This window comes from Acanthisitta chloris, unplaced genomic scaffold (assembly GCF_000695815.1).
Source record: "Acanthisitta chloris isolate BGI_N310 unplaced genomic scaffold, ASM69581v1 scaffold15078, whole genome shotgun sequence".
Lineage (NCBI taxonomy): Eukaryota > Metazoa > Chordata > Aves > Passeriformes > Acanthisittidae > Acanthisitta > Acanthisitta chloris.
Window position 1 is genome coordinate 1 of NW_008687751.1, and position 13967 is coordinate 13967.

General features: G+C 39.8%; 1 protein-coding gene across 1 annotated transcript in view; it reads left to right on the forward strand.

Annotated features, from left to right (window-relative positions):
- The first annotated feature begins 4797 nt into the window (after positions 1–4797).
- Positions 4798–13967, forward strand: part of ZRANB3 (zinc finger, RAN-binding domain containing 3) — a 37696-nt gene continuing 28526 nt past the window's right edge. Inside the window, exon 1 of the mRNA XM_009080741.1 lies at positions 4798–4949. Within this exon, the coding sequence (XP_009078989.1) occupies positions 4798–4949 (152 nt within the window). The remainder of the gene's footprint in view (positions 4950–13967) is intronic.

Consider the following 13967-nt stretch of genomic DNA (forward strand, 5'->3'; position numbering starts at 1 on the left):
CCAGGGCTGCGCTGCCTGTGGCTGTGGTTCCGTCCCGGGAGATTCGCTGCGAGGATACTGAGGCGCTGGAGTGAGTGCGGAGAAGGGCAGTGAGGCTGGTGAAGGGTCTGCAGCACGAGTCCTGTGAGGGGATTTGGGGTGTTTAGCCTGCAGAAAAGGAGGCTCAGGGATGCTCTGAGCACTCTCTTCGACTCCTTGAGAGTTGTAGCCAGGTGGGAATTGGCCTCTTCTCTCAGCGACGGGATGAGAGGGCATAGCCTCAAGCTGCACCAGGGGAGGTTGAGGTTATACATTAGGAAGAATTTCTTCCCGGAAAAGCTGATTAGACACTGGAATGTGCTGCCCTGGGAGGTGATGGAGTCACCATCCCTGGAGGTGTTTAAGGATGGACTGGACGTGGCGCTTAGTGCCATGGTCTGGTTGACGTGGTGGTGTTAGGTCATGGGTTGGGCTCGGTGACCTCAGAGGGTTTTTCCAACCTGATTGATTGTGTGATTCTGTTCTTTCTCAGCCCGTGTTTGTGCCAGGAGGCCTCACTAGTTGTATTCATCCTGGTTGCTGCTGCTGCTCCTTGCAGTGTGTGCTCAGGTGGTTCTGCTGTTGCAGGGAGTTGTGTAAGTACAACAAAACACTTGCCCCGAGGCAGGTATTAAGGTATCTGTTTCCTCCAGCCTGGTACACTGGCCTTTTGTGCTACAGAACCGTGTGATGTCCTTTGCACTGTCTGGTTCCTTTTGCTTGCAGTGTTCTTTAAAACCCTATATTCTAATGGCTTAGGGAGGTTTTCAGCCCTTTATTATTCCATTGGTGGAAAAAATGGTTGATTAATCAATCAGCCAAGGTCTCAGTGATGTTCTCAGAGCCTTAAATTCCCTATTAAGTTTTATTGAACACACAGTCATGGAGCAGTTAGGACCATCAAGAGGAAATTTATGAAGCAAAACCCTTAATGGAAAGACTCATTTGTTTTAGGCATCTGCTGCTAGGCTGCATTAAAAGGCCTGTGAAAACAAGCAGTGGGGTTACATTATGTAATGAGCTTGTGTTGACAAACAGCTATTGGAAAACTTAAAATAGTCCTTGAAATGCTCATCAGTCTTGCACCCAATGTTCCAATAAAGAGACATGTCACCTGGGGTGATGTCCTCAGCAAGCTGAGTCTGTTCATACCTTTGGAAGGATGAGAGTCTATAATGAAATGCAGTGTAGCAGTAGCAGTGACAGAAAGAATTCCCAGGTTGGGTCTTTTTCAAATTGTATCTTATTTCACTAGTATTTGCACTGCCCTTATCCCTCAGTAGTTGCTTTTCCAGACCATTTGTTATTCATTGAGCATAATAGAAGTTGGACCAGAGATCTTGGTGATGTATGAACACTGTGCTTGATTGAATTTCAGTGCAATTTTTTCTCAGCTTTCTTAAAAGTTTGAGACACTTTCTCAAATCCTTTCCTGGAAGTTTTAATTGCTTCTTACTGTGTTTTAATGTAGTCTTGAAAAATAGTGGGAACTGGACTGCATCAGCCAGTTTATATGTACATTGTTCTAGAGCCCCTTCAAAAAAGAGTTCAGCAGACTCGAAAGGAAACATTCACCTTGACAAGACACGTCGACTCTCACCAAATAGATGCATTTATCCTGGTGTTCACAAGTTCTGCACTTCATAATTTTTTACTGATTTTTATGCCCTGAGAATGAATTATGCTGTAGGCCTATAAATCTTCCTCGTTCCTGCTTTTAAATGCTGGGATCATTTACCACTAGCTAGTCTTGGAATACTTAAGCAATTTTAGATGAATAGTTACTGGGTTTATCAATTCAGCTATTTCATCCTTGATTTCCTTTAAAAGACCTGAGTAAATACAGTTTGGGTTTTTTTGACTCATGAAACTTGTGCTATACAGTTTGGGGTTTTTTTGACTCATGAAACTTGTGCAGCTGAATGAACTCTCTGAGTGAAAAGCTTAGTGTCCACACAGAACCTTTTAGGTCTATTTTGTCTGAAAAAGCTGAAGTTCCAGGGCTTGTGATCTAGAGAAGTGGGAAGGTGGATGGGATGTGTATTACAACATATGAAAGACAGAGAAATTGTAGTTAGAGAATACATGCACTAATCTTCCTCTCTCTCCTTAGATCTTCTTGGTCTGTACTGGGTAGAACAACAATACAAACTGATCTTCTGATGCACTGAGTAAATTATTCTTTAACAAAGGCTATTTTTATTTCTTGACGTTACTACAGTGTTGGACATAATTATTCTGTCTCAAAACAAGACATAAACGACCACCACTGCCAAAGTCACTGTATATGTTGTTATAATAGTCATTGTTCACTGCATGTGGAGTTCTTTAATTATTCATCTAGTCTATAATTATCCACCATCCATTGATTTAATTACTCACCTAGAGAAAAAGCTAAACAAAAACTTGTCCATTTCTGGTAGTTAAAGCTTTCTGTGTTGCTGCTTTTTAAGACAGATCTGCAAAGTCAGTTTTAACCTTGTTAATGATGGATGCAGAAACATTTTTCATGGTAGTATTGCTGTGTACTGATGACTCATATGTGCCTCCTCTAATTCAGATTTATGCTTCTGTAACTGCATAGTTCCTATTCAATGTTTCAGTGAAAGAATCTTGTCATGATCTAATTCAACAGAAAGTTAATTATGTTAACATTTCATTCTCGTGTTGTCACTCACAACAAGCTATGTAGCAAGCTGATCAGAAGTATGTAATTATCTCTGCTTTTAGAGAATAGAAAATTATCGCAGAAAATGAGTCACAAATTTTCTTTGGAGGTGAAGTGCAGAACTGAGTGTTGAACAGGTTTGTTGAGTCCACCAATCCTGCAGAATTCTCATGGAATTTCAGCTCTACAGAAATGTTTAGTGTTTGTTTCTTGCCAGCAGTCTTGAAGCAAGCACCTTAATCAACTTCTAAAGGAATGAAATACTCTGTGGAAAATATTGTGATAGAACTATTGAAGTGATTATGATTGCTTTCCCAACAGTTGGAGCTGAAATATTTCTGTTTGTTTAAATGAGAGCTGAAGCAGGTATTTACCAGAGATGTATGACTTCTTTTCTGTGAAATGCTTCTCTTGGGCACACAGGGCAAGCTAGAGGCTTTCCTTTTCTGTTCAGCAAGGTTCTGTGGTGGGCATGCATCAAAGAGACTTGCAACTGTTCTTAGTCCTGGTATCTGCTGTTGAATGTTCCAGAGGCCCAAGGTACAACAATATTGTTTCCTTGAAGACATGCAAAACATTCCACTTAAAAAACAGTGCCACAGTCAATAGTGCAGTTACACTTGGATGACACAGAATGTCTGATTTGCAAAAGAAATCTCTATTTCCTTTCTCTATAACTGGCTGTTTCATTGACAAGCTCTCCCAGCTTGGGCTACAGACAGAGAGCACTCCAACTGTAGGTTGACTTCACTAAAGAGAATTTAACTTCAGCTGGAATAGTGCACTACAAGTTTTGGAGCCAATGTTTCATAAATGGAAATGTGGCATCATCTGGGTGCAATCCTGTGCCATGTGCTTGAGCAGGGAGGTTGGGCCAGATGATCCACTGTGGTCCCTTCCAACCTGACCAATTCTGATACAGTTTCACCTGGATCAGTTTGTTTTGCCTCCTCACCTGTGCTCCATGCCAATAGAAGGAAGCTGTTGCAAGCTCTGTCCTGCATGTTCATGCCTTGTGGTGCTGATCACTTCAACTATTTGCATTGTCCCCAGGTCTGTCTTTGTAACCAGTCAGTATAAAAAAAGCAGGTTACTCAGTCCTGCACGTTCTTGAAGTGAATGACTGTGTAGCTCAGCACATTTCTTCTTGTGAGTATAGTGGTTCATCCCACACATCAGATCTGACTTCTCCCCAGTTGCTTCAGAAATGAAGGATCAAAAAATCTGGGTGTACCATGGTCAGGATTCTGCTATCAAACCTGGTGGTACTGTTAACAATACAGTTATATACAAAACAACAATATTTTGGCTGATGTTCTTTGTCCCTCACACAGACTATGAACCCAAACTAATTAGGTAATGTTTTGATGGGAGGTTTGTTGCTTTCTTCGTGTTCACTCAGTGCACTGCTCCTGAGCTTGAAAACCTTGTGTTTGTTTGTTTGAAGTCTATTGAAGTTAAAAGAGAACAAAAGTTAGTATTTGTTCCCTGAGCCTGTCCCTTGGACAAAAATGGGTGAAGAAATCCACATTTTTCATTTGAAGCACAGTATGAGAAGTTTTATTGGTTAGTTCTGTGGTTTAAGCTTGTTTCTTTCCGAGGCAAATAAAGTAACTAACTTTTTTTTTCTATTTTTTCCCTTCTATTTTTCCCCCCTTTCCCCAGAATGAGCATATTTCCCCCTTCATTTTCTGATTTGATTTTTTTAGGATTAAAAATTATAGAGGACTGTTAATTCTATCATCAGAAGCTTAAATAACCTAATTTTTCCTAGAACTCTTCTGAAAACTGTTTACTAAGAGAGTTATATTTCAGTGCCCATGAGCAAACTCTATTTGAATGGCAAATAACTTTCATGCATGAATAGGGAACTTTATTGAAAAACTATTTCATAGTATAAAGGCAGTGATACATGCTGACCTCTTCATCCTTCTCCATCCTATTCTTCCACTTAGAATATGTTGTTGATAATGAGGTGATGGGATCTTCTTCCAGCATGTACATTATTTTATGCTTTCCAGAAAAGAATTCTCAATACTCAAGAACAGTTATGTAGATACTGAATATTTCAACAATTTTTTTCCCTTCCTTTTGTTTCCCTCAGGTTCAACATGGCTAGTTCTCTCCAGAAAACACCTACCCTTGGAGCTTCTCATTCAGAAAATGTTGATGCTAAGCTGTCCTTTCTACCTGAAAGGCTGAGAAAGAAGCTGCTTCCTTTCCAGGAAAAAGGCATCATATATGCACTTCAGAGAAGTGGCAGGTAAAATCCTTGTTGTGCTAAAAGTAGTTATTTCAGGTGACTATTAATTAATTCCTACAAAGGTTATGCAATGCCAGCAGCTCTCAGGTGAGTCTGTGCTCTAGGTTTGCCCTGCTGAAGTAGGGAGGTTGGACCAGATGTCACCCACTGTGGTCCCTTCCAACCTGACCCATTCAGTGAGTTAAATTACAGAAATATTTGATTAACTATAAGATAGCATGTTTTAAAATGAGGAGTTGTGGGGTTTATTTCCACAGAGGAGGAAGAAATGTTTAATAATGCATTATGCAAAAGAGAATCGTAGTATCAAAGTTCTCCTCATGCAAGAGGAGGTTGATATCAGTAGGACCATCCTTTTTGTTATGTTAATAGAGAAGCCTTAAAATAAGTTAATTCACATTGGATTCTTTAATTCTTAATGGCTTGGTGGAGCTGTTAAGGCAATGACTAACAGACCCTGATGCATCTGTGTGGTGTTCTATTTTAAAGCTGGTACAATTGTGGCATGTAGTCAGGGTGTTGTGGAGCTCACTGAGCTGCAGCAGCAGAGCAGAAGAAACCTTGCAGAGTGCTCAGTTAGCAAGTGCAACAGCTGATAGAGTAAGCATTCAACAATTAAGTACCTGATAAATCAAAAAAAAAATGGTTTATGCAGCAGAGGCTGAAAATGTTTTGCTGAGTAAGAGCCTGTTACTGAGTTACAGGGTCACAGAGGAGGGAGGGAGGAGATGCTGTTTCCACATAAGTTTTGGAAAATGTAGGCAATTACTACCTAGAGCCATGAAATTATTGTATGCTGTTGCTTTGGAAAGTAATGGTGTTTGAGAGGTCTGGCACAAATGGAATTACTGTAGCTTGGATTTGAAAGAAGGATGAAGTTAGTTTCTGATCATTTCATCATCTCACTCAGAACAGGAGGCTTAGGGCCTAAGAGCCCTGATTGCTAATGCTTGTGACTGTTTTCAGGAGAAAAGAAATGTGCATCTCTTCCTCTAAAGGTGAAAGAATGGAAAGGAGATATTTATCATCAGATCTTACAATTATATGGAACTTCTAATCAATTTAAATTTCCACTGAATTTTTTTCACTTCAATTCTATTCCCTTGGCAAAAAACCTTTGGCAATTATAGCATTGCTGTCTCAGAGAATGAAGGAGACATAGATTTTATGCTGCCAGACTTGGGAGCAGAGTAGAAAGCTGAGCCCAGCCTGAGATTTGATGTGCTTTATGCTGCATTGGCACTAACTTCCCTGTGACCACTGGTCATATTAGGCAGTTTCTTTCTGCACAGACAGAGAATGGAGGCATATAATTTTAATGGGTAGGTAAGACTTTGATGGAATAGACAACAAAGTCAACATTAGAGTTGAATTTAATAAATTTAAAGCCCTTGGCTGCTATATCTCAGCTGATTTGATTCTAATAAGGGGAAATGAGGTTTACAGAATTTGCAATTGAGGTGCATTTGCATGCACAAATAGTGGAATAACAGAAGCCATTAGCATTAAAGAAATGATACACATGTAATTAGTGTAGGCTAGTGGATGTATTTGAAAGTGATAAAATCTTTGGCAGCCTATTATATCATATAGAGGTTCCTTGGGAAGCAGATATAGATACACTTTAGTCAGATCCTACTTTCTTATTTTTGTTGAAGAAGTAACAGTAACAGATAGAGTAAGTGTCTAAAAAGGTTTGGAATACTTAGGCTAGTCAGGGAGGGATTTTTATTATCTTCATTAGTGTTATGGGGTTTATGTTTTCTTTTCTTGAAACCCTTCACTGACCAAAGACTGTTGCATAATATGGCACTGATGGTTTCACTGTGGTATTGTGTGTGGAAATACTTCCATCATGATTGCAAGAAATCTCATTCCTTGGCATAGCAAATTCTGTGTGTAAGCTGGGTCAAATTGAGGAACTGGGTGCACCCTCTCAGCCAGCTTCTATCTAAAGTAAAGTGTATTAATTAGAACTTTCCAGAGGAGTATTTTTTAAATCTGTCCCTTGTCCATGCAGATCTATTTCTATTCTGTCCCAAGTCAGAGAACAAGAGCCTCTGCTGCTTGTAGCTGAATTTTCTTATTAGCTTGTCACCCAAGTCTTTCCCTTTTGTGTGCTCCATAATGATTTAAACATTTTTTCAGTGTTCCCAGTGGCATGTTTTAGCAGGGTCTGGTACTTTTGTGTACAAGTGTCTTTTCTAGTTTTAAAGATTATAAACACAGGTCTTGAAGCAAGCAATACATGCCTCTCAGCTTGTCTCCCTTTTCCCCCCCAGGCTGTGCACTCCCTGTGCAGCCATCACTCAATCCATGCTTTGCTGTAGTGGTAGGAAACTGGTGTAGAGAAAATGCTGAGTTTTTGGCTGAAGAGATTCAGTTAATAGGATCTCAGATGAGACAAACACCCAGTGTGAAAAGGGAGCTATTATTAGAACAAACCTTTATTTCTTGTATGGAAGGGGCTGGGAGTGAGCTGTTAATTCCCTTCTCTGTTCCTGGAGCATAAAATAAATTTGCTTTTGTGGTTTGTGCTTTTTATTCATGAGTACATGAATCAAAGGCTTTCTCAGTAGATGCTCCAAAGGCATAATCTAGACTAAGAGAGACTGCCTAACACTCTTCTAGGCAAAGATAATTCTAGAGCCAACAAGACAGTTCAACATATCTGAGATACCTTTTAGCTCACAAACATGCCATAAAGGTAAATAACTGCATGACTGCTTATTCCATACTTGAGATTATCCTTCAGAAATGCATTTGGGAATAGCTACCCAGGGATAGACACAATATGTAGCCTTTATTTTTAACCTCAGGTATTAATGTGCAGACAAGATGTGTGCACACAAATTGTATTCTTGAAAGCTATTTTATTTTTATGATTTTCTTTTGGTAAAAGTGTAAGTTACTCTTAAAAACACCAATAATGTGTATTTATTTATATATATGTGCTCTAAACTCTCTCTTAAATAAAAAAAAACAACAACCTTGTCCCTTCCAGGGGCATGATCTCTTAGCAATGGGAAACATTTAGGGTTACAGTTGTGTGGGCACTGTTGAGAGGTGGAGGTGAGCAATTCTCTCTGCTGGTTGCTAGTTATGGTTGGGGCAGATGTGGACAAATCCCCATTCCCTAAGTGAAAGAAGCATAAACTGATAACCTTAGAGGATTCATCTCCTTATTGGGTTTAGTTGTTCTGAGCAGCAGAGTGTGGTTTTCAGGCCTATTTTATTTCTCCATGTAAAACCTGTGGAGTGTGCAGGAGGAGACTGGAGAATGAAGGGGTAAAGCCATACTGAGGGGTCACCAGAAGTTACTGAAGAGGAGGTGACAGTGTTGAAGCACAATACTCTGGGAAAAGTGGTTGGAGCTTGGGCAAAATACCCAAGTTGCAGAGATATATGGGCAAGTGACTTGACAGTACTGATAAAGTTTGTGTTCAATCTCGTTGGACTCACATCTCTCTTTGAGTATTAATGGTTGTTACTGTTGCTGTTCATTAATATAGCACTTGGAAGCTCAAAATCTCTTTCTGCTCTTTCTTGTTCTATATCCTCTGTAGAAGTGTGTGATGTCTGTCTGGTAATACAAACACTTTGTTCACCTGAACACACCAGGAGAGTCAGGCATGCTGTGGCTTGGCAGTGGCTCTGGTGCTGCTGGGTGACACTTGCTAACCATATCACTGAATGCTTTGTCAGGTTTGGTAATAAAACCTGTCAGCAAGTGATTTGCAAACATCATTATTTTGCATTTCATGCCTAGTTGATGGTATCTGCACCAGATGCCTTCAGACACACAGATCTCTTTCCAGACATGTTGGCAGAACAATTTGTTTAAGCTGTCTTGTTTGTGGATGCAGAAGAGGACTTGGAGATATTCAGCACTCATGAAATGAGCTTTTCCTTTAGAATTGTGTGCTCAAACTCTTTAACTGGGATAATCTGGTTTCCTGCTGTGTTTTCTTCTTAATTTCTTACAAAAGGTTCCAGTGCATTAACATTGTAACTTCTATTTTCAGGGGGGGAAAAAAAGAATTATCTAAATTTATCTAAATATTGAAATGCTTATCAGTGTATTTACCAGGATCTGTATTTTACTCCAGTGTTGATTTATAGATAATTTTTGCTTATTTATGATACTTCTGCGAGTTTTAGAGGTAATTGACATTAGCTTATCTCTTCTGGAGTGTGTGATTTTTCGTTTCCCATTCATCCTGGCTTAGTATTGTTTGTTGGGTACAGATACAGTACAAGAGATAAATGACAATGGGTGGCAATAACAGGACATGCAGAGTTCATGGCTGGCATTAAGACCTAGCAGTTTTACTGAAAGGGTATTTTTGTTGGCCATTCCCTTTCTAGGGTAAGAATATTTATACTGATAACTATCAGAATTTATGAAGAATATTTACAAGAAGAATTTGCTTCAAGTTTTATTGGTATTAGGCCATTTTGTCCTGAATAAGTTGCTGAAAATCTTGGTGAGCATTCTGGCTGTTTCCTTGTGAGCACATAACAGTGACTGTCACTCTTACATGCTGCAGGTAAGGGTGTAGAACTGGTGTAAATATCAAACAAGATATCCTTTAATGGCTCCAGGTTTTGTAGTTTGATTCTGGTGAGACTGAAGTTAATTTGAATTCTTGTTATTAAACTCATGACCAGTTTGATCTCAGGATGGACAGCTCAGTGTTCGACATGAAGATAAATTCACAGGCAGACCAGCATACTATCTTAGGGAAAATCCACTTTTTCTCCCTGCTTTTGTCACACTGACTTCAATAGAAGCCAAACTAATTAAATTTGCATGTTAGAAAGTGAAATTCCCTTCACATTTGGGTTTTTTTTTTAGTGATGTCTAGAAATATTTCTTTGAATGTTGAATTTTTGTTTTAATTTGTTACTTGGTGACTTGCAGCACCAAGTGCCATCAACAAGTGTCTCCAATATTTGTAGATCTTCAGATCAGAGAGAACTGGGACTAAAAATAATAGTAGCTTTTTTGATGTGATTTCTGTCTCTAGTCTCAGTGGTTTGTGGTTAGGCAGTCAGAAAGAGATGTTTGAAGCAACACAAGTCTCTTGCTAGAGTAAGAAAGAAATCTTTTATTCCAATATACTCAGCAACTTGTTTCAGAGATGTAAAATTATTATAATTTTGTGATAAATATGAGCCCTCAAACCCTGCACAATAACAGGTGAGCAGTTGTTTCCAGTCTTAGATAGCAAAGTGAAAAAGTAATCTCTGGGGAAAAGGAATGGAATGGCTACTTAGTGATTATGTAGAGGATCAAACAGTTAATACATTCCAGCTCTGACTACTGTGTTTTTTTTAAAAAAGGTTTCTTTTCTCAAGGCGTTGGTTTGTAATGATTCAGAGTACATTTCACATCTGAGAAGTGCCAGGGAAGAGAGGGATGGTTAAATGAAGATGCTAGCTCACAGAGTGAGGTTCAGATGCAGGAAGTATGAATGAGAGAGCGAGCCAAATTCTGCAGGGCTTTCGTAGCCAGGGAAGCTTGTGTGGAAGTGATAAAAAAGGTTTCTTTTCTCAAGGCGTTGGTTTGTAATGATTCAGAGTACATTTCACATCTGAGAAGTGCCAGGGAAGAGAGGGATGGTTAAATGAAGATGCTAGCTCACAGAGTGAGGTTCAGATGCAGGAAGTATGAATGAGAGAGCGAGCCAAATTCTGCAGGGCTTTCGTAGCCAGGGAAGCTTGTGTGGAAGTGATAGGAACTGATTGAGCCAAATTCTGCAGGGCTTTCATAGCCAGGGAAGCTTGTGTGGAAGTGATGCTGGAGGAATTGGGAAGCAATTCAAATGGAACAAAAATTGCATTGTCAGTAAGTGAATGTAGAATATAATTCAGGAGAGGAACTGTGTGGGGTTAAAAAAAGGTAATGGTAGTAATCTGAGAAGTTACCTGGGCTTACATGTGCACTGTCAGCAGCAGGTAATAAGGTCTTAAACAAGTATGAGTCAAATTCTGACCTCCTTAATAGAAGCTGGAAGGAGAGGAGGAGCCTAGGCAGAAAACTACCCCAGAGGTAACTGGGCAAACAATTTAAATCCATGTCTTTGTATTGCACTGAAGAGGGAACAAGTTAGAGGCAAGAAATCAACTTCAAAAGATTAGCAGAACTGCTTAGTTCAGAGATACATGTCAGAAAAGAAGTGGGATATTCTGTTAGCAGCTGAATGGATGAGTGGTTTTGAAGTATTTGGAAGGCATGAAAGTATCTTGAAGGATTGGTATTGAGCCAAGTGTAGGAGAAAACTTAGCACTGGTTTTAAGAGCTTGGGGTACTGGAGAAAAAAGGCATGAATCTGGGAACTGTTGAAAATGGAGAGACTAGGGAGGGGAGACACTTTTCTAGATAATTCTTGTCCCTATTGCATGATTCAGCTAACTTTAAAGGACAAAGCCATGAAGGGAGTAGTTCTGTGGCTCTTGCAGTGCAGATAAATGCAGGGGGAGGGTTGCTAGGGAATGCAGAGTTTACTGGCAAAGTAGTGCTAAGTACCTAAATTTCATTGGAAGTCATTAGACTGCAGACTGAGGAAGAACTCCTGTTGCTCACAGGTCATGCCAGTCAACAGCAAGGTTAATGTTGGTAGATTATCAGTAGTTGAAATTCGTTGATGTTATTCCAACTGTTCCAATTAAGTGAAGTCAGTTTTTCTTGCGTTGAGTCATCTGGTGAACCAATTTGCCTCTGAAGCCAAAGGCTGAATGGGTAAAGAGGTTTCATTATCACTATTAGGTGTCTCCTTGACTAGAGTTTTTCCTCAGTTCAGTTAATACATTCTAAAAACCTATTGATGTGTCTGAGCTTAACCTTCAGCTTGACCACTTAAATATGTGTCATTCTACCCATCTTTGTCCAAGCTGAAGTACTAGAATATATACTATGGCAAATGTGCTCTCAGAGCTTTTAAATACTGAAAGGAATTTAGGTGGGTTTTAGGTGTCTTGAGGAGTGTTGGAGAAAAGCCTAAGACACACAACCATTCCCTGCTACACTCCCCTCCAGAATCATTACCACTGCAGCTGTGGCAATTTAGAGCATTTTATCAAAGGTTGGTGTTTTATTGTTTAAGGTTTTTTTAAATGCCTAGTGTGGTTCAGGTGTACAGTCTATCTTACACCTTCTGGAGCTGCATTTTGGTGAAACAACCTTGATTATTTCTGCAAGGAAATCAGCTCTCTTTGTTCCAGTTCCAGGGCTGTGCTGTGATTACTGACACACAAATGCAACGGTTGCTTGCGCAGTTTTATATAAAAAATGTACTAAGTTCAGATTCCTTAAATAACCCTTGGTTAAGATGTTAGTGCTAAAGTGTTGGCTTGTGAGTAGGAGGCAAATTATATGTTGTAGCATTATATAAAACTGACTCACATGAGTAGGTGAGAATCCCAAGAATATCAGGACACCCACACCAGCGAGAGAAAGACGTGAGCTTCCTCTGTACAGCATGTTCCAAAGCCTGCATTAACAAAAAACAGCTCTAATTTGCTTCAGTAGTAACAAAAATTTCAGTGTTTTAAAAGATTAAGGGCTAATGCTTGGACTGTTTGCCTTGGAAAAGGCCTTTAAAAGGGAAGGAGTTTGTTCTGGGAAAGTTATCTGTGGTTCTGTTTGTTTTCTGGATAAATAGCTGTTGAAAATCAATCAAGAAGTTAGATTACCCCCACAGGCAAGCACTAGGTGTATTGGATTGCTGTACCCTTTCAGCTTTTAGTCCTCTTTGTGAGGAAGCAAAACTGTCTAGTTTAGAGAGGATATTATCGTAAAATATTAGTAGTTATAAGAAACATCTAACACCAACTGTATGGCTTAGTAGGATCCTTGGCTTTCCAGACCTTAGAAATGTGCCAATGCATTGCTAATTGGTTTTCCTTCAGGGGCAAAGTTCAAAGTGAGATTCTTTCTCTTCACAAAGATGCCTTGCTGAAGTAGCCATCATTGGTATAAGAAACTTTATCTGTATTGTTCACTTGGCTAATGGTGCTGACATGTCAAAAGGGGTGACCTGAATGTAACCCAGACACACAGAAATAGAAATGACTTTCATTTAAACATTTGTTCTTCCCTGAAACTCATTTTATGAAACTGTTTCAGTGTCAACCTCTTTCTGATGCAGACTATTTTTGTGGGGCTATATGACATATGCCACATGAGCTTAGCCTCACTTTCCTTCTGCTTCTCCAATGAGCTCATCTGCATAAAATTTTCAAGATCTGCTTCTCCTTCTGCTTGGCAAAGTTGATTCCAATCTTCTTGACATCAACACAACCAGGAACACTTTCTGTGCTCTTTGAGGTTTGAAAAATGCTTTCTGTCCTTCCAGAGGCAGAACATTCCTCATCAGAGCTTTCAGAGGGCTAGGGTTTGGGTTTCTTAGGTCCTTCACCTGTTTTTGGTTTTTTTTGCTTGGTTCTGGTTTCTCTCCAAGGTTTGGTGTGGTAAGATTCTGTAAGTTCACCTTTGCTTGGTGCTTGATACCTCTACCAGACTGTTCTGCCTGTGTGTGCTAACTCATGAAGATTTGGTTCTGGGCTTCTGACTCATCCAGCTCTAGCTCTGTGTGGTCCCTGAAATGATGTGATTCTGTGCATTGAGAAGAAAGCTCCACACACAGTGGTGGGTTTTGTGATAACCTCAGGTGCTTTCATTTGCTCTCTTTTTTGTGGGGATCAGCAGTAAGGGTTTGGACCTTGAGGTGAACCAGCAGAGTAGACCTTGCTCTCTGCAGGCATATTCACTCACCAGGGTCTGCTCTTGCACAAAGCTTCCAGTTTTGCTTTTGTGTTTGCATTTTAAAGAAAAAATGTAGTTCTATTTTAAAGCTAATACATCTCAAAATGAAAAGGCTCTTAAATCCTAGAGGAGGCCAAACTATGGTTCCCTCCTGTTTGTGAAAGGTGCTACTGTCTGAAGGCCATTGCTAACCCTACAACTGCCAAAGGGCTATGAACAGCAGGAAGGTTGTAGCAGCATGTGCAATG